Below are 21,444 nucleotides of genomic sequence, written 5' to 3'. Positions count from 1 at the left end.
ATTTGCTGTGCTGCTGTCGTTGCTTGGAGAGAAGCTCGTTGCAAATCAGAAAACTTTGTCTGGTGAAGTGTGTCATAATTGGGTGTTTTAACCTGAACTGTGATCCTGACCAAACAACTGGAGGAAAAATGGAAAAGGAAAGTGTAAAAATAATCATCTAGGCATTCAAACTCTTTGATTAACAACATCCATCTGGATCGAGGAAAGAGTTTGCATCGGGTATCAACAAATTTTGGTCAGGAGTGAGAAAGTGTTGTGTCAAAGCTGTAGCAGCAAGTAGACGCAGTAAATTGTTTATACTGTAAATGTTGCCATAGCGAAAAAGAGACATGGAAATTGTTAAGCATTAGTATGGTTAAGCAAGTATTTTAAACACTTGCATATCCTTCTAAGGGGACTTTATAATTTTATATTTGATGATTGTATGTGTTTATATGCTAATTCTGGATACCTCACGAGTGCAGTTGCTTGTTAGAACAAAGGTGTGTTGGAAACACAACACACCTAAAAGGTTTTGCTACATCATAGTGCATATAAACTGTTTATTTGAGATGCATATAATTATAAATATTATAAAGTACCAATCAACGTGAATATAAATTCAGTCTTAGCTTGCTGTCGAGTCATGTTTCTGCATGAACACACAATCGTGCACTCCTGTGTCCCCGGTGTGTCTCCATGTGCACCAGGAAGCAGAGAGTGACCTAAACATGGGGCAGTTGGCAGCTCCACACTTCGCTGAGAGCAGGAAGTTGAAGGGGCCTCTTCCGTTTTTATCTGGAGGAAGCAGGACGTCTGTTTGTGCTCAGCCCAAGAATTCTTTGTGCTTATCTAGCGTTCACCCTATTTCCCTCAATAATGGCTGTGCAGAGCAGGTAATGAGGTAAAAGGTATGTATGTGGCAAGCTGGCCTCAGCAGATAGCAGGCTCTCCAATAGGCTTATGGCTCTTAGTTGAGGGCACTCTCAGCCACGTTTCAGATTGTTCAAATATCTCAAAGTCTCCCCCCTGCTTCCCCTCACCAACCCCGCCCTCAAGCCATCTTTCCTTCTGCATAATGTTTTTCAGAATTAATAAACCATTTCACTCAGGTGGCCATTAAAGGCTACTGGTGAGGAACCGCGAGTTATTACACAGAGCGAGCATACTTGCTAAATCCCCTGTGCTTTAGCCGGGAGGTTTCTTCATCACCTTGTGGTCTATTCATCCCCCCCCACCCCCAGATGTAGTTAAAGCTGAGAGAGGGGCTTAGGCAGACCAGGAGTCTAGGTATGTGACACGGTGAGATTATCTGCCTGGCTTCAGAGAGTGGAGCGACTTGGTTGTACTGAATGATGTTTAAGTTTAAGCGCGTCGCTGATGCAGAAAGCATTGTAGCAAAGGTACAGCAGAGTGCCTCACAAGTTTTCTTTGCTTTAGGTGTGTAAAAGGGAGGCATTTGTTTTGTGTTTGCGGCTGGGCTCGCTCACATTGGGTTCAGTGCCGGCTCACTGGGCTGATAATCAAATAGTACCAGAGAGGAAGAGTTCATTTTACGGATGCGATTGTTCTCCACGCTCTCTGCCTAACGCTGGCTCTTTCTCACTGTAGATGACTTTTGGCCTCCCTTTTTAAACTGTTTCTTGTCTTCTTTTGCAGAAACGACTCACTCGCTGTTGTACATTGTGATAAAGCCCCTGTGCTCACATGATTCATTAGGCAACTCAAATGGGGGGGGGGGGATTATACACTGCTTACGAATCAATGAGGAAGGAAAGAAGTGTGTTACAGGAAGAATAACCCATTTTCTACAACAATGGGAAAAGACTCCATTGTAAGACTCCACCATGTTTCTCTGTTTGCACAATGTGCAAAAGCGTCACTCTGATTGTCCACTTCAGCTCCAGTGTTGTGTTTCAAGCATTCTTCACTGTGTGTTTGACTCTCAGCGGTGATGTGAGAATTGGAAATTGTGCAATTATAGAGCTGAAGTGAGTCATCAATGCCAGTCATCAGTCAGTTATTCACTAAGTTTTTCTGATCAACTGTTTGTGTTTTTTAGGGCTGTCGCTGTCTAAATGCCATGTTTTGGCCTTTTGAGCTTCAATGGTAATCGATAGCGAAAAATAATAAGTATCTGCTGGTGTACAGGAGTTAAGATCACATCTGCAATTTCAACATGAATGTAGATTTTTCGCTCAAACACACAGAAGAAGAATATATTTCATACTTTTTTTTTTTTTTATTGTTCTCTGACTCGGTGCACCAGTGCTCACCACCCAGAGAGAAGGCAAGGAAAACATTGCTGTGCCAGGAGAGCAAGACTTGCTTGCAAAATGCAATCCTGGTCATCCATTTTTTGTGAGGCTTTTAAAGCCTTTAAATCAGATGCAAAGTCACTACATCTGCATCCAAGCAACAAGGCAAACTGAAGACTGAGCATCATTGCAGTGAGTAAAAAGGATATCAGACAGAGCAGCTTAAGTTATATTTACTCATCTGTAGGTAGCAACAGAAAATTGAACAAAAAACAATACTTTCCCAGCCAATATATGTGTTTTATTGTTTTATTTTGAGTCAAATAAAACCTCTTACCAACCAGTGTACCAGCTGTTTTATTTCTAATTGCACATAAAATTGCAAACTTTAGAAAGTTCCTGCAGTCCCTTATGCATTTAATTGAGCATCCTTGAAGCACATTAGCAGTCTGTGGCTAGCATGAGCGCATTATCTGAGTAGATGTACTGATAAGGAGACATCAGCGGACATGAAAACCCATCGCACTTCGTTTAAGGCCACTGTTGTACTCTTTGGCTGCTTTTTGAGGATGGTACTGGGAGCTGCACTCAGTTCAGATCTGTTTTCACAGCCTCTCCCTGTGACTCACTGGGCCTAATGGTTCTCTGCTCCTGACTCAGGCATTTTTTCTGATGAAATGGGACTCTCTCCCAGCTTCTGGTCTTTTTTTTTCTCCTCCTTTTTTCTGTTGCTTCAACCACAACTGCGTCCCAAATCTCCTCTTTCTGTAGGTTCTTTTCCTCGAGTGCTCGCACTCTGTGCATCCAGGTTTTTGGATAAAAAGGCCATAGCATTACAAGAGTACCCCTATTAGTCATCACAGGCTTTTAAAATGTGCCCTATTTTATTCCATATTCAGCACGGTGCTTTTTATTTCCTCTGCCTACAGGGGATCTGAGCGCCTGTAAATATCCCTGTTTATTTTTAATCACTGACGACGGTCTACACAGTATAATGTGATATGATAATTGTTGCTTGCAAATACAAACACACTTGCTCTTGTCAGAAATTGATTTGGCAATTTAGAGCGTACAAATTATCGTAGGGATGGACAGCAGGTTGTTAATGATGACCCAGATAATTAGGTCATTATCACTGTAAACAAATTAAAGGCATGTTGGTGCTGGATGATACCTCATTAACTCACTTTTTCAAACATTTACATTCTGATTGGAAGTCGGGGAAACAAAGCGGCGAGGGTGGAGTCGCATCAGGTTTAATGATACAGAGCGGACGCTTGGTTGGTGTGTGACGTCGTCTTGTTTGCTGTCTGTTGCTTTTCCAAAGTGGCTGAATTATAGAGTGCTTTTTGGAGATTTATATTCAGCGTGATATGGGTTTGCATCCCGGTCTGTTAATAACACTTTGCTGTTCCAGTCAGTTATACCCATACAAACCTCAAATACAAAACCACAAGTGCACATGAAGCTCTCCCACACACACACACACACACACACACACACACACACACACACACACACACACACACACACCTACACACACACACACACACACCTGCAGCCTGGGTGCTGCTGCTACAACTCTAGTGGAAAATGGGGTTGCTTCATATTTACTGCATATGTCTTTCATATCTGCTTGAATGTGGGTGAAATGTTTTGAATCGCACAGGGGGGGGGGGAACCTTAGCTAAGCAGAGATTTCTTTATTTTAACCTGGAAGAAAACGTTGTAAACTTCAAGAGACGTAAGTAGGCTAATGTGATTCTTTCACTGCAAACTGATTATGTGCGTTCATATTCACGTTTCAGTCCCTTTTCCTGTCAGCTGGCTGGCTTTGCTGTCTTTATAGCCCACACACCTCGTCCACAGTGCTGCTCCCCCCTGTAGCTCCTGTGGAATAACAGCAATGTTACAGGCCCTCCCACAGGGTCAGACTTGCCACAGGTCTATTAGACATACGGGCTCCCTGTTAGCTTCCAGGGCATCAAGGCCACAGATCGGTTTTTTCTAATTAAAGAAAAAAAAAAAGAAGCTCGCAGCAGGTTAGAAGCTGTACCTGGGGAAACTTGTGGGGGGGGCAAATAACGGTCTCTCTCCCACCATGATCACAAGCCTCTGAGAGAGACGACTGCATTTACCTCGAGCTTGTTAACAGGAAAGTGAAAATCTTTAAAAGTCGTGGCAGTTTATGTGGCGGGCGTCTGCCTCCGCTGTTTTCTGTTTACATTTTGTAGGCTTGCTTGTGATTCGCTTTACTCGTGCAATAACGTTTTGTCGCCTGAGGTTATGGAGCGTCTTACGAGTGTGACACAGGTGTGCTCCTTGCCGGATTTAGCTTCCCTTCAGCGTCGTCCTTGTTTATTGCACACAGTCGCACTGTTGGACTACATGTGGTTGAAAACTGAAGCTGAACTGTTGCTCGCAATGTATCCCTCAAAGCCAACTGAGGTTGTCCAAGTGAACCAGCATCCTCCAGCAATCCAGAGTAGGCCTGTGTGAAGATCGTAGTGATGGTTCTTGGACAGCCTCCCTGCGTGCTGAACGTCTGCCCCCTTCACGTCTGACTGAATAATTGCCTTTTAACAGCAGATCAGATGTACACGGTGTAGACTGTTATTTTTACTCCTCAAAGGCGAAAACAATTAGACGGCAAAGACGGTACGCACTGCTGCCTCATGACTTTTTCATGGCGCTTTATGAAATTTTTAACCTGCTGCCTCTTTAAAAGTGCGGCGTGCTCGAGACAGCATTCATGGGTCAGTGCACTAAAACCCGGCCTCTGTCCTTTGGGCAAACGGTACGTCAACCCCAGCTGATGTGTTGCAGCCACAAGCAAACCACACCATTAGTATGAAGGAAATGTGCTGCATTTAATATTCTCTGTGGCTTTGCAACTTCCAAGAGGAATTCTTAAGAAGTCATGCGTTTTCTAAGAAGAAAATAGATCTCTTTTTTCTTTTGTAGTTCTTCATGGTAAAATAGTTTTTATTCACTAATAGTTATTAGGGTAAACACAGGCAAACCATGAAGCATAATTCCCTTTTCCTTAATCCGTAACTCTCTGTTGCTTCTTTGCTTTGAAGCTTGAGAAGAGAGTCTGTGGAATTGAAAAAGCTGGCCACTGTTTAATTATTTAAAGTAATATTAAAGCATTTGATATTTTTATGAAAATGTGTTTGATTCCAACATTTCTGACACCAGCATCCAGGGATCACCTTCACGTGTGTTTGTCAAAGATAGCACAGGCAGGACAGGTGTCTCCAGTCTGTGAAATCAAATTGGCTGCAGTGCTCATCGATTTAAATGTTCAAAAAGCGAGAACACCCCCCCCCCCCCCCAGATCAGACACACTTGGAGATTTTTTTTTCCCCCCTCAGTGGAACATCAGGTGAGCTTGGCTGGCTTCCCGCTCGTTTTGTCACTCGTCTCACGTCAAGATGACAGGCTGCTCGCACAGTGGTCCAATGTACTCTTGACCACCTGGTTGTGACGCTCACAAGTGTGAAGTGTTTGAGGACAAAACAGACAGCTCAGGCAATTTTCCAAGAGTTTGCACCCCGGAGGATCGCTTGCCAGATCGTCTTTCCCGATAACGCTTGGCAGGAGGCAGATCCCATATGAAATATCTCGGCACCGACTATGAAGCCAAAGTAATTTTGTGGGTGTCTGTGAAAACCCCTGGACGTGTAAAGGTTCTTTTTAGCTTAAAAAAAAAAAAAATGGTGGTTCTGCTGCTGGCTCCAGACTGCTGCTTTAATTGGACAGATGACAAAACAGGATTTAACAAAGATAAAACAGCTTTTAGATGAATTCCTTTTAATGCTTAAAATTTGGTCTCACAAAAGAAACAATGAGGCAGAGGAAAGCCAATATAGCGGGCAGTTATCACAACCACTTTTGCTTATCTTTGCAGGCACTTTGGAAATGGACTTTTTTTTTTTTTTTTTTTTTTTTTTAAAATAAGGAACAGATGTCTACCCTTTCCTCACTCAAAACATCTCAGGGTGAGCTATTTGCCACATCGGGTGCGGCCGTGGAGTCTATACACTGTGAGCTTTCAAAACACCCCCCTTCAAATATTTGGTCAGCTCCGTGTGTCTATATATTTATCCTGTTGCTTTTGGCTTGAGCCAAATGTGTGTTGTGCTTCCAAGAAGCTCAAGACTTTGCAGACAGCAACTTTAAAGAAAAAAAAGGAAAGAAAAGAAAGCGTTCCATATCTCCTCCTGCATCACCACAGCTCATTATACGGGATATCATCTGTAATCTCCCTCTGCTTTGTTCATCTCTTCACCATTTGGTGGCTCACATAAACACAAGTCCCACGCCGTGAAAAGTAATGAGTTGCATCTTATATTTGTTCTCTAGGCTTAAATGTTGTTTGCAGCTGTTTGTAGATATATTTTTGTTGTTGTTAAGACTATATAACAGACCCCTTGGATACCTTTGATCTGCAGTACTCCTCTGCTTCAGCTCGCAGGATTGCTGAATGTACATCAGTCTTTTTTTTTTTTTTTTTTTTTTTTTCATTTTAAAATCAGTCAGACGTTTAAATAAACACATAATCTGTAATGTGTTTCGCCATAAATATCCCAGCGGTGGTCACTCCTGTGGTCCTGTTTCAGGACTGTGGGAGCACTAAGTGGACTATTTATTTATAACTGTTAGCCTGTGCTACCCCGCAAAAGCTGCAGTGCACGCTTGAGCGCATTACTCACAATTTCGTCACCATCCCAATTAATACTCAAGACGGCATCAGCAGCATCTGCATCAGTCCCTCTGCTTGAGTTCAGTTGAGTTGAGAGAATTAAAAGTATATCAGCAGCGGTGTGATTGCTATTCTGAGCTTGTTATCGGCGTGTGCAACCATGAGCAGGTTCGCAGAGAAGAGTCTGCATTACAATTATGTCTGTTTTCATAGTTTAGCATTTTTGTTTTTTTTGTTTTTAGTTTTAAATCGAAACCAATAATTTCAGATGGGTTTGACCTCACCGTGTTGCCCGTGCTTCTACGACCGCAGTCCTCCCCGTACGATTGTCTCAGATCCATCATGTTCTGTGGTGTAAATCTATTGACTTGTGTTTCTTCTGGGACTTAATCTTGGAGCCTCTCCAAGCAGCTCAGTTTCCATCCTCTCCCTATCTTTCCTCCCTCTCCCATAAATCAATGTGATGTAATTGCATAAACTCCCTTTCCCACATCTCAGGACTGGAGGCAGATCATTCTCAGGGAGAAAGTGTTTCAGTGTGGCCTGTTAACCTTAACCCTCAGATTCCCACATTTGTGATGTCCGTGTCTTGTGAAAGTTTCATGTTGACCTTTAATAAAAAAAAAAGAAAAAAAAGAAAAGAAAAAAGCAGTGTTTGCAGAGTTTATTTCATTGGTGATATTTGGTGTTTCGTTTTTCCAAGCAGCAGGACTGTGGAAGTGAACTTTCTCACAAATGGCACTGGCTGTTTACATCTGGCTAATTTACTCTAAGATCAGCAGATTAAATCTCATTTCTCTGAGTGCTTTTTGTGTTTAGCCAAGCATGATTTCTCCTGACGTCTCCTCATCGTCAGGAGTCTCACTAGGTTCCCTCGGCCTATTGAAGGAATGTTTCTCAAAGCACTTCTGCATTTTCACGAGATTGGACCGTGGCAATAGTCCAGCTTCCATTCCCCCTCTTTTTCCACATTTCATTGCCTTCCTGGCTTCCTCTTTCATTCAGATATCTCTCAGCTTTGTCCGAGGAGAATCGAGCGTAGAGTGAACCGGTGTGGAAAGGTTTTGCAGTGAGCAGGAGTCTTACTCACACACTTTGTACTTATACTTTATCCAGGTTTCATCATTCGTCCGCTGCTCCAGTAATCCTCCCGCCATGAATCGCACCCTGCTCTCATGGTGATAAAATGATTTTTTTTTTCTGGCTCACGCTGAAACACACTTCCACGGTATTTGGCTATTAGCGCAGGCATATTTGACAGTGTGAGAGACAAAACACATGTGTCGCTCTCAGTTGTGAGTTTGTCACAGCTTGTTACCTGCTGCTTGTTACCGCAGCTGCCACATACAGGCCGACATGGATGAGGAATTCTGAGGGATACAGGGTTCTTTGGCATATGTGCAGCTTTATGAGGAGTTCCCAGTGTGGAGCCTGTGTGCCGAGGAAATGATCCAGATGCAAAGCTTCTGGCTCTCATAACCCAGTGGGACACCTGCCTTACTGCTCCCGTGCAGCCCTCTGCAAAGTCCACAAAAACGAAGGCTACCATCTTTCCTTGGAAGGAGGAGGAGTCATAACGTGCTGCTGCATATCAGGCATGTGGAGTATTTGTGTTGCTTGTATTGCATGTCTCTGGTTTAGGAGTTTCAATTTAAAGCCGTTGTTGAATTCACCTAAATGAAAACTCTTAACAGATTAAATGTTGAACTGGTTTTGCCGGGTGTGATTATTTTAAAAACCATGTTTAATTTTCCCAACATGCGTCTGATAGATGGAAAAAGCTGCTGGACAACCCGAATAAATGCCTCGGTGTTTGTCAGCCGCAGAAAACTGCCAAACCACGCTGTGATTAACTGGCTTATGCTGAAATGGCTAATGTTTTTCTTTATTTCTCAATAAATTGGGCTCAAAAGGTTTTGACATTCACATAATTTACTGCAAGATGAAACCAACATGTCACAGTCTTAATTGCAGGCAAATGTAAAAAATATTATAAACTTCAAGCATATTTCTTTTTTTTTTATAAATATAGTAAACAAGGGGTTTTTGCTGTGTTTACAAACCTAAAGGAGAGCCAAAAATGTATGTATATTTATGTTATCTGGATTATTTTTGTTCACATTAAGCATCTCTTTGAGGTATGAAATCAAAATGACATCAGATCCTGGATATATATCAGGATGTCCTGCAGTCTTTCTCTGTGTGTGTTTGTACTTTTTCTTTAGTAATGCGACCCACATGTTTGCACGCTAATAAGCCCAACATGTGTTGTTATAGCCCAGCCTTTACAGCATTGTTCCCCTTGTTTGAACACAACAACAACTTGCAAACAGCGGTTTTAGAACTTAAAATACGCCGACAAAATAGTTTTTGTCAGTCGGTGCATCATCATCATCTTATTTCTGAAGTAGGAAGCTTCACTGGGGTGTGTTCACCAAGGTATGTAGTGAAAACCATTAAGAATTGGAACCAGATCTGATGCTGTAAGTACCAGGCAGTGATCCAGACATTGCTCCTTTTTGGGATTTATACGTTAGTTGTGCCAAAAGTTTTTGTTTTCATTCATGCGGCAGTGTGATGTACAAACTGTTACAAAGTGGCCATGGAGCAAATTCAGATTAACAAAAGCAAAACATCACTGGCTTGGCACAGCCTGTCAAGCGTATGGACGTTTCAGAAGAGGAAGGAGTCCAAGTCACTCCTCCTCCTCCTGGTTTTAATCATGAAAATAAGTTTCATCTGGTCCCATTGCGCACATATTCTTGCTTCCACTTCTTGTGTCTCTTTTGCATTATGATGTTTACCGCTCATGACCCACTAAATAGAGTCATGAGCTTCAGCTGACAGAAAGGTCAAGGTGAGAAAGATCATATCCCATGGCAGCTAATCTCACAGGTACAGGATGTTTCTCTCTGCCATTTCTACATCTCTTCTCAGAGATGTAGGGAATCAGATCTTCACAGCTATACAAAAAACACTATTACCTCACGGTATTGCAGAAACATTTAAGTGAAGCCTAGAAATGGTTTCCAGATGTTTGGTTTTTTTTTTTGTTTGTTTTTTTAAAGTAGCTTGTTGGGTGTATAGGACAACAGTGGGCCAATATTTCTACAGCGTGCTTCGGGGGGAGTCAGGATATCATACGCTGTTGTACAAAATGTAGCTGATTCATAATATATTTCAGTCTCTTAGGTGCAGCAGATATCTGTATTTGTTCTATACATGCATAATACATCATTTTGTAAAACGGTCTTCTGTTTGCAGCATCGAGCCTGATCTGTATGTGCAGGCTGACTGACAAGCTGTCATTGCTATAGCTGTAAGTGACCAACAAAAAATAGGCTGTCAGTTACTCAGGAGACGCTGCCAAAAGTTCCATATTTTAAATTGTTAGTAAATGGTGTTTATTTTATGTTTTCAGAAGCTTTGGGTTTTGTTGCAAAGATTCAAAATATCAATGTGCAGACACTGCATTGAGCTTTAGGACCTTTAACTGGGATTGATAAATAAAACAACAATTAGTGATCGGAACCAGCTGAGAATGGTTTCCAAATGGTCTAATCCAGGGGTGCCCAATCCCGGTCCTCGAGAGCTACCGTCCTGCAGCTTTTAGATGCATCCCTACTCCAACACAGCTGAATCAAATGGTTTGATCTCTTCAGCATGCCATCATGTTTGGCAAGGGCCTGATAACAAGCCATTCATTTGATTCAGGTGTGTGGGAACAAGGATGCATCTAAAAGCTGCAGGACGGTAGCTCTCGAGGACCAGGATTGGGCACCCCTGGTCTAATCGATCAGAATCTATCAGAATCGTTTGCCTTCCAGCTAATCAATTCCTTTCATCAGTACGGGCATGCTGTTGTAAGACTTACATGCAGCAAAACAATGATATGAAACTTTTACAAACCTCAAACAAGCACTGTTTGTATGCTGTATATAGACTTGGAGATCACATAGATCAAAAAGGGACGGTAATCAAGAACTAAAAAGTAAACGGAATCAATAATGGGATTGGTATCAGTTGTATCAGTATACATCCCATGTTACAGCTCTACTAATGAAAAAAATGTCTACAATAGTCTGATCTAATAGTTTGAACTGAGCGCAGATCTGGCGTTGTTTCTTTTTGTCTACACGAAACACTTTATGAAAACTGTGCTAACTTCCTCTCTGTGCATGCAGCTTGGATTTTCTTCCAAATTCCTCTTAGATTTGAAGCTCCCTGAGCTCACTTCTGCACAGTTCTCAAGACTTACTGACTGAGGGATTTCTGTGGGTTGGAAAATGATTATCCTGTGGCTGTTCGACAGCTCGCACCTCTGGCGGTGAACAAACTGGATTTAGCAGCCTCAGCCCCCTCCCCCTTTGTGTATCTAGTAATGAACTCTTACCTTGGCTTGGAAGGGTGCACTGCTGCTATCCTTTCTGTGTTTTTGTAACCCTCACTAAAAAAACCTTCCTCTTAATTGTGTCCCATGGGTCCCGAGCTCTCAGTATTCACAGCCTTTCCTGTCCCTCTTACTGATCCTCCTCCTCTCCCAACCTTAGCCCCATCATCCCAATTCGACAGGTTTCCTCTTTAATCGCTTGACTTCAAAGCGGTATTTTGATGCCCCCTCCCCAGGCCCCTGGCTCCTCGGAGATAAGGAGAGGGCTAGACTTGGGGGCCTGGGAAGTAGGGTGAAAGTGTGGTGGTGCACAAAGCAGCTGGTTAAGTTAGACAGGCATGGGTTAAAGAAAATAAGTAGTTCAACTGCTTTTTTTTTTCATCACTTTGTCACAAGAGAGAAATTGCTGTTGTGTTTTTAGAGAAGCAAGTCGCACACCTGAAAGGCTCTGTGTAAGACATGTCTCGCTGTTCTTTGCAGAGGTGAGAGGTACAAGCTCCTGCCGGAAAAAACCTGGCGAATAGAGACGAGCCCTGGCTAATGTTTGCCACAGAGGTTGGACACAGTGTCATCTGTCATCCACATCAAAATAGCACCCTCCAAACACACTTCCAAGAGCTGCATTCTCATCAGGTTCCCATTTAGCTCAAAGCGATTAACACTGAGAAAACACAAGGCTTGCTTAATGAGTTCAGTCTGCATCTTTTAGCTGGAAAAATAGTGCACCCCAAATGCATGAATACACTCTTGCCCCGCGTGTAACCTCCCCGGAGCACCTACTGTAGCGTGAGGAACAAAGAAGAATTGGGTTTGCTGTGGCCAGAGAGGAAAGGGTGAGTGATTAGCTGTTGGATGCCCTCTGATCAGTGCAGGGATTGTTTCTCCATCGTGCTGGTTTATCTTTGTCTCTGGTAGTTGACTCGCACTGTTAGATCAATAAATCCAGCTGGAGTAAGGCGATAATTCTGCCTCAGCATTGCCCTCATTAAAGAGGACGCTCAGGAGATGTATAGCTGCCGGCAAGTGGCCTCCTTCTCATTTCTGTAATATTAGAGTTTGATGTATATGGCGAAAGATCACCAGGGAGGAATGACATCCAGAGCTGTAGATTTTTCCTTTAAGTGTCTTTATGAAAGTTGGATTTGAGCCGTAAACCGCCCCTTAGGTTATTATCTCCAAATTTGGAGTTCCTTGTAAAGCTCAGGGGTTTGCTCTTTGTCATCATTAGTGAGAAGTTGAGGTTAAACCCAATTATAATGTGTAGATGGAAATACTGTCTATTCCTGTACTGTTGTCCTTTCCACTTCCTTTCCTCAGAGGAAGTGCCACAGCTCAAACTGGGTGCTGTGCTCTGACTTCTGACATGTCACAAAAGGTTTCCTGCCTAACATGCAAATTGGCCTGTGCTTAAAAAAATGTTATTAAATCAACGTGTCTTGGATGAGCACAGAAAGTCATGCGTGTAATGTTAGATTATTAAAAATCAATGTGGTCGACTGTGTTCAGTGACTCAGCTGTGGTGAAGCCTCGCAGGCAGCTAGCAGCTACAGCTGTCAGTGCCACTCAAAGCTGTCAGGCCCTAATAACTCAAACATTTAGCATTAGTGAAGTTTGAATGGAATCGAAAATACTTTATTGTTGTTATACAAGTATACCGATGTTTAGACTGCCATCTCTCCTATGTTCACCGGGAAAAATGAACATAAATAGATTATTATTCAAGATGGAGTGGTTATATAGGGGTGCAAAGATAGTCCTGAAAGTTATTGTCAGTGCATGTTGTTCTAGTGTATGGGGGGGTTGGGTGGGGGTGATGAAGGCCATAGCTCGGGGGAAGCTCAGCTTGTGTGGGACTGTATTAATTTGTTTGTCTATCTGTTTGCCTGATGGCTGAAGTTCAAATCGAGGCTGACCGGAGGGGAAAGTGTCTGAATTGAGGCTTTTGCCTTCTTCAGACGGTTAGTGTAGACATCTCTGTGGTGTCATAGCTCCAACCCTACCACATGCTAGGCAGTCTTCACCAACAGTGTAGGTCCTTCTGCTCAGCAGCTGTGCAGCTTCTGCACCGCACCTTGATGCTGTTTGTGAGGATGCTTTCAAAGAGAGTTTCATTCAGCAGCAGCAGTTTTTGTGGGGGAGCTGTGCTTCAACTTGATGAGTTATTGAAAAGATGAACTCACCTTACAGTTCTTATGAAGGTGGGTATTAGTTATAGAGACCAAAAGCTTCTTTGTACAAAGCTATAGATGTGTCTTTTTCTTCTATAAAGTGATGCATTTTAACAGCGGACTCCATCTGGTTTGACTCACTTTTGAAATTGGCCTCAAGTGCCGATTGGAGGAACTGCAGATTTTGGCACTTTGTGGTGGGTTCATTGTTCAGTTCTTGAGGTTTCTGCATGTTTAAAAGAATCAATCTGGCATCACAGATGATGCAAGAGACAGAGAAGCTGACAAATGGCAGTAACATACGGAGGCTTTTGAGCATTTTTATTGAAGGCATTTGTCCTTATGCACACAAAAATCATCAATTTCGTTTTAAAAAAAACAAAACAAAAAAAAAGGAGGGAATAGAAGCTTGATATCCATAGTTCATAAGTACTCACTAAGTACTGGTGCTTCAACCAAAATGAATTTGTTCTAATTCCCTTTCAGCCCTTTCAGCGGTTATCTGCGTAAGCACTGACACTCAGAATGGCCATGGATATTAGACTGTATTGAGAAATGCCTGGAAAGGTGAGGGCAGTGTTTATATAAGGAGTATATTCTTACTGCATTATGATACTACAGTTTCCCCTGCTATCTCTATTGTGAGTGGTATTGAAGCACGTGATTTATCATGTGCTGATGGCTTGCACACAAGATAGATGTTGATGATGCAATAATATTGCCAGAGCCTGAAATAACAGCACAGACTAATCAATTAGTGGCTGCCTTGATGTTTAAACTGCCCACAGTGCTTCGGCGCTTAAATGTCAGTGACAAATTGGCAAGGGAGATTTCCTTTAAAAGGAAAGTCATCGAGCGGATGTAGATGAAACCTTTTCTCTAGTGTTGACTCGTTCTCTTTGTTGGACCCTCAGTGGCCTGGCCTTTCTAGTCCTCCCCTCGAGGTTTCGTCCTATTGTTGTGCTTTCTCAGCCGCCTGCGCTGATCTCTCTTCGCACCCCCCCCATAAGCGATTCATTGAGGCTCTGCGATCCTATTGGTGCTCCACTTTCCCATGGAAGGGTTTCCATGGAAACCAAAAAATAATGCAGACCCTCAACACTGTTGCTCTTCACTGGCTAATAACTCTCTAAACAGGGGTTCAAAAGAGACTGCCACTGCAACAGGCTTCATGGTAAAATCTGACCGCTCTGTACCTGATTACAAACCGTAATGACGAGAGTTACTTACATATATGCTGCTGTTTGTTATAATCTGCTGCAAAACTGAAAAGGATTACAGTGTTGCGTTACCTGGGGATCTCTGAGCTAAACCATATGGTGAATATTTTCTATAAGACTCACTCAACAAGGCTGCCCATGCATGCGTATCCACTGTAAGGATGTTAATGATTTCCTGAGCACGTGTACCTTGTATTGTCTGAGTTCAGGGTGCTTAGATAAGGGAGTGTATCATTCCAGTGCATCTCCCCACTTCTCAGATTTGTCCACTCTCCTCAGTCAGCCTTTGATTGCCTTTTCCAGATGCAATCAGCGCCTTCTATTCTATATGGGGCTGGCAACGTCAGTTAGGTTTTGTGTCCTGGTGAATCTGATGTCTGCTGGCAATATGGTGTGTCTGCGGGATGATGTGGCTGGCTCTATCAGCCAGAATACTCTTGGGATATTCTCCATCCCCGAGCCTCTGTCAGAATGAGAATACCCTGCCTGTATTTCACCATCTAATGTGGCAACAGCCGCTTGCCGTTCATGTCTTCGTAGGCAGCTCTCTCCATATTTGATGCGGTAGTTGTCAGTGCCAGTGCTTTGAAACTGGCTCCAAAGTATTGTCAGTCAAAACTGTGCTGCTGCCTATTTTTGTACATGGAGGCTGAAATACCACCAATTTAATTGGCTCTCATTGCAATATCATTATTTTCAGCTGAGAGACAGTTGTGGCAAAGCAGTTTAGAAACAGGAAAAAGTTTAAAGCATTTATGCTCATTAGACACACTCGGCTGGAGACGTATCTTACACTGACAGTTAAAGCCAGCAACGTGCGGTAAGAAAGCAAGGTATTCTACTTCCAGTGAATAATGCATGAGTTCAAATGCTCATCAAGGTCAAGTCGCAAACTGCATGAGGAGATTGTGGTGTGTTGGGTTTTCTAATAAAGGATAGTTAATTAGTGAGAAGATACACAGTTTCTAATACCTCGAGGCAGATATTAAAATTTTACCTGCCCAGAACTTTGGTCTGGGTTGCTGCGACTAAAGGCAGTGCATTTTCCTGTTCTGTCCCTGTTTAATTTTGCCTTCCAGCAGAGAAGTGGAAAAATTCACACAGAGAAAACACTGTTACAGTCCTAGATTGGAGCACTGCGGGGAGCGAGCGCTTCATACATAATAAATGCAAACTCAGTCATTTTAAGTGTCCTAGAATTTTATTTTCTGTGTTTTTTCTGTTTTTTTTTCCAAGCTCTCGCTCTTACTCTGCTCAGATGACTTACGTGCACCAAGACAAATGTACCACTTTTCTTTCTCTTCGCCGCTGCTTCACTGTTCATTCATCTCATTACCTCAGTCTTGACCTGTGCTCCTTCTGCTGTGCTTCTCTCCAACAGCCCATGAAAACAGGAGAGGAGAGAAAAGCGAGAGAAGTCATCAGCTTCACCTGAACGAAGACGAGGAACAAGCAGATACACATGGTACGGTAGTGTTTTATCTGCTAAAGCGGCACACGCGCAGTTTTTCATTTTCACCTTATATTTATGTGTTTCCTTTACATTTTCCTCAGTATATGTCTGGAACGTGGGGGTGTTTTCATGAATAATTTCTAGCAAATCCAACAATAATTCCACTTCAACACACTTAAAATTGTTTGAGAGGCGCTGCATAAAGAGGTTGTTGACAGACTCTTTTCAGTAAGATGCTGACAGCACAGGCGCAAAACCATTGTTATCGCCGACAGGAGGCACAGTGCTAGAGCAAGAACGTGTGTGTGTGTGTGTGTGTGTGTGTGTGTGTGTGTGTGTGTGTGTGTGTGTGTGTGTGTGTGTGTGTGAGAAGCCGGTCCTGCAAAGAGGCAGACGTGCTTTTGTCCCTTTGCTATCATAGCAGTCTTGCACTGGTCTTTGTTAGTCCCTGATTTGCATTGGCATTTGTAGCATTAGTATTCCAGACACAGCAGAGCAGCAGACACGTATGGATTGAAAGGTTAAAGGGGATGTTAGACCCAGACACATCAGCTGCAGTCAGTCATACATGGAAGCATAAAAAGCATCCAGTGAAGCAAATAATATGTGCTACATGTGCAAGTGACATGTAAGATCATGAGCAAAGTCGAGCTGTTTTCAGTTACATAAGTATTGATTTTAAACTTTTCATTTTAGTTTATTGCAACGTGTGTGTTAATGCTCAAGCTGTCACTTGTTGGGTGCCCTTCAGGCGCCTTACGGTCAAGCCACACTGTGCATGAATCTAATAAACCTGGCAATGACATCAGGTTTGTTGGATGTAGACTGTGCAGTGATAATGGCTGCTGAACTGGAGGCTATGACACGCACAGTTGCAACTCCTGCTCTTTCTTTCTTTCCATGCTATGACCATCTTGGAATTTTCCCAAGCTATCTTTGGTTGCAAGATCATTACCACCTTTGAACTTCTCTATGGCTATGATCGGACTGCAAATCTAACGGTCCTTTTATGGTTTTCGTATTATTGCCCTTGCGGATGGCGGCATGTGCCAAAAGTGGCACCATAGCTGTTTGATTTTCTTTTTTTTGTGAGCTGATGTGCAGCCGGCATGGTTGGGTTGAAGATGGAAGGGTGTGATTGTATTGGTCTTTACCGCCATGCAGCAGCTTGAAAAGCTCAAACACTTGGGAGAAAACTTTGAAGAAATCTCTGATCGCTTTGCTTCCTCTTTCGACTTCTTCTGCTGTTATACCAACACTGATGCAGAGGTTTTTTGTAAGTGGCAAGGATGTGTTATTCAGGAGATGATAACAGCAAATCTGGTGCTTTTTAACTAATAGTATAAAATGGTTTGAGTGATAGTGGCTCTGTAGTGTAGTGGTTAACGCATTCACTTAACACAAGCAAAAGTTTAGGTTTGACTCCAGCCCAATCTGGACAATACGAGTAACAGATTTCAGAGTGAACTCTAAACTGACGTGTATGTGCAGCAAAAACTATTAAAATGTTATTTTATAGATGTAAACAAGAATAAACAAAATAGAAACCAGCAGTAACGGTTTCATTTGTAAGTCTTCTGTGCCGTAAGTGCCAGAAAATATGTTCTCTAATTTGATTTTCATAAGGAAGAGGATTTTGACATCGGCTTTTTTGTGGCACAGTAGCTGCTACCTGTATACAGAGCTTTGTGTGGATATGGAGTTGCAGCAAAGAGGGGTGGGATGGTGAATCTGCTTCATGGAAATAATGTTATGTAAAATTGAGCATATAAAGGACCGCTTTAGCCCACGAGATGCTCTGCTGCACTCTGCTCTGATGAGTCATGTGAATTCGGATTCGACCGTTACAGCTGAGGTTCATTTGCAAAGATTTAAGATCTAAATTTGATTTAGAATCATACATGAAGAGTTCAGCTTTTATATATGAGGAGTCACACCTTGATGCATGCTCAGTTGTTCAGCTAAGGAAATACAGGAAAGTGGATTTTGTTCATCTGGGCGTTGTTTTCAGTGGGAGTAATGTTTTGTCACTCATTCGAGTCACTCCCTTATAGTGGAGGAACTGCTGGTTTGATTGATCTAAGAAACAAACATTCACATTAATAAATAAACTTAAAGGAGGAAAAAATACAAGCCAGGATATAAGATTTAAACATCCAGTCTAGACTGGCTTCCTGGTTTCACTTATAAACATGTCTTCCTCTTTTATTTTTATTTTTTTATTTCAACATTGTTGGGTGGGGTCACTTTCAGTTTTACCTTGAACCAGCTTTATATTTGAGTTTCTTTTCTTTTCAGTTTTTTTTTAAACTTTAGTTTTACTTTTACCGCAGGACAGCAATTGAAAGAGACAAATCCAGGACAAGGATATAGAAGACTCAAAAGAACAGCGCAAATAGGAAAACAATGAATGGAAAAGGGGGATTGTGGGGATAGAAAAATGAGTGTAATGCAAATTGTGCGAAGATCTGCTGTTTGAGTGGGTTCAATCATGTTCCCCCAGTGATCAAATAAAAGATGGGACAAAATAAATGATAATGTCTGTGAAGGTTCTCAGTCATCCAGGTCATCGTAGTCAAAGGAGCTTGCAAAGAAAAGCGTCTGGACTTCTTTAAGTTACTTGAAGACGTTTCACCTCTCATCCGAGAAGCTTCTTCAGTTCTAAGGTCAAATGGTGGAGGCCAGGTTTCACAATGAACTCACCCAAAACTCTGGCTTATTGGAACCCACACCCAGTTTCACACCTTGGCTCAGGCGATTAGAGGATCATCAGGGGGTCCTTTTGTCCCTCTGTGGGGGGTTACTCCCACTAGGTTTATATCTGGGACTCCCCACCATTTGACTTTAGAACTGAAGAAGCTTCTCAGATGAGAGGTGAAACGTCTTCAAGTAACTTAAAGAAGTCCAGACGCTTTTCTTTGCAAGCTCCTTTGACAATAAATGCTAATAGTAACAATAATTTCAGCAATAACAACAATCCTTGTCTTCCTGTATTCTGTAAAGTATGCATGTATAAACCAATATACCAACCCATGCACATACAGTAGCAGCAGCTGACTCACAGGCATGTAGACACTCTGGACCTAAACTAGTACCACCTCATAATTGTCTTAACAAATCTGATAAAACTGACGACGTCTAAAGACATTTAATGTATAAACCTTTAATGATGGATACATGCACAATGATCTAAAATGAAATAGTCTTCTTCTGCTTCTCTATTATTTCGGAGTTTCTTTCCCTGAAGTCTGGTTTTTAAACTTTCAGTTAGTTTAATCAAAATGTAAGGTGTGTTTAAAGCTAGTTTAATTTTCTAGTTAAGTTTCTGCTTCCAATAATCTCTGTGATGTTTGCTCGATCCTTATAGTTATTATGTGATGCCATCTGAGGTCTGATTTGAGCTTTCACTTGAGGATTTTTTTTTTTTTTAAATAAGGAAATGTGGTGGAATTAAAAGCTCATTTTCAACAATCTCACCACAAACATTAATCTAGTTCTTATCTACCCTGGAATGAAAGGCGAGCTTTAGCTCCTCCTTTACAGTTCAGTATTTAAAGACAAAATCGCGATCCACTGAGATCCAAACAAACTGGAATAATCTTTTAATTTCTCTGATACATTCAGTATTGCTAACATGCTTTTGGTTTACTTACATCAACTTGTTTTGCAGTGGGGCCTCAAATATACAGTATGCCGTTATCTCTTTTATCTGCGGCTTCCACAAAAACACAAACGTTCACATGCTTTATCCTCAAGGCTTTGTTTTGATCTTTGCATTGCACTGAAACCCCAGCCTGTAACACAAAGTAGGTTACACTGTTGTTTTTTGATTTGGTTTTTTTGCTATTTTTCTTTTTCATTTTGTTGAACTTTTGCCAAGTGCGTGATATTTGTGTGTGTGCACGCCACACACAAGAATCATCAGTAAGTGATAAAACAGCTTTTAGGCTTTCCACACGGGGGAACTAGCTGTATTCAAACTAGCATATGGCCTTGCAACAGGGTGTGAGTGATTGCTCATTAGACAAATGGCTGGCCAAGCTGTCCCCCCCGTTGTAAAGTGCTCTGCTCTGCTCCCCTTTGTTTTCGAACAGGAACTCGAGCTAAGTGGAGATGCCAAACAGTCCTCTGCAGACAAAGGCCACTCTCACCCCATATCCGGGTTGCCGTAGAGACCAGAGTCTTTTTTTGGAAATGTTCCAGCACGTGATTTAGGAAATCCTTCTGTTTTGAAAGATGTGTATCGTTTGCTTAAGAAATAAGATTTTTTAATTTTTCATGGTTTTGTTTTTTGGGGTTTTTCAGCCTGGATTTAGTGATGTTTGGTGACTTGCGTGTATTTTGTGTTCCTTTGTCTTTTTTTCCCCAGTGTCCTGTTCTTGTTTAGTGCCCTGAGGCTAAAAGTGTTGTCTTTCCTGAAATAGTCCATTGTTTACTTCTGCAAAGGCCATCTGTGATGATATGGACATCCGACAGAGACAACAACCTCGTATTCAGTGGCGTTTAAAACAATATTCAGTGTTAAGAAAATAATTGTTTAATTGTTTCTTGCCTGAGGGTCAAATGGTGGTCAGGGGAGTGCTGGTGAAATTATTGACTGGATTTTTCCAAGTTTTTGTTAAACGCGGAACTGATATCGATTCTTCTCCCTGTGACTCCGATATATAAGAAGGAGACTGAGAAACTTGTGGAATAACCCACAGAAGTAGACAGTGCAGTGATATAATTCCCTCAGTTGTTCGCTCAGTAATTTTAGACCATTTAGTTTTGAATTGAGTTATAACTCATTTTTGTGGAAAGCCCCAAAGGCAATGTGTCATTCTCTAAAAACGTGGGAAAAGCCTTAGCCGAGTCCTAACAGCCGGCAGCACCGAAGTGTTTATGTGTTCATTGTGTGCTGTTACCACATGCCCTCACTACCAGGCAACCAGTGGACTAAGCATTGGAGCTCTAGGGGATCAATGCATCATTGACCATGTGCCCGGGCCTGGTATCGATCCATCCTCACGCAGCCAGTTTGTATCTTCGCTCAGCCAGATAGAGGTACCGAGACGATTAAGTGAAAGCCTCTGCTATGAGCGATCTCACACACAGCAGGGTTCAATAGAAGTCAAAATCTGCTCATCACTCAATCACATGTCCTCTGCTCAAGATAACTATCGAGAAGTTATTAGCGCTCTTCCCCCTCCCCCGTCCAGTAGTTCTAATCTAAGGAGCTGGAGAGTCGATTTCGCTGTAGGACTCGGAGCAACTGTTACTACTGAACTA

The 21,444-nt window shown here is 42.2% G+C and overlaps 1 protein-coding gene across 1 annotated transcript in view; it reads left to right on the top strand.

Moving 5' to 3' along the window:
• Window positions 1-21,444, top strand: part of LOC113026666 (tetraspanin-18) — a 35,908-nt gene that overhangs the window by 3,840 nt on the left and 10,624 nt on the right. Inside the window, exon 2 of the mRNA XM_026175699.1 lies at window positions 16,105-16,188. Within this exon, the coding sequence (XP_026031484.1) occupies window positions 16,186-16,188 (3 nt within the window). The 5' untranslated portion in view covers window positions 16,105-16,185. The remainder of the gene's footprint in view (window positions 1-16,104; window positions 16,189-21,444) is intronic.

This window comes from Astatotilapia calliptera, chromosome 7 (assembly GCF_900246225.1).
Source record: "Astatotilapia calliptera chromosome 7, fAstCal1.2, whole genome shotgun sequence".
NCBI lineage: Eukaryota > Metazoa > Chordata > Actinopteri > Cichliformes > Cichlidae > Astatotilapia > Astatotilapia calliptera.
This window is presented reverse-complemented; position numbering and strand designations above follow the sequence as displayed.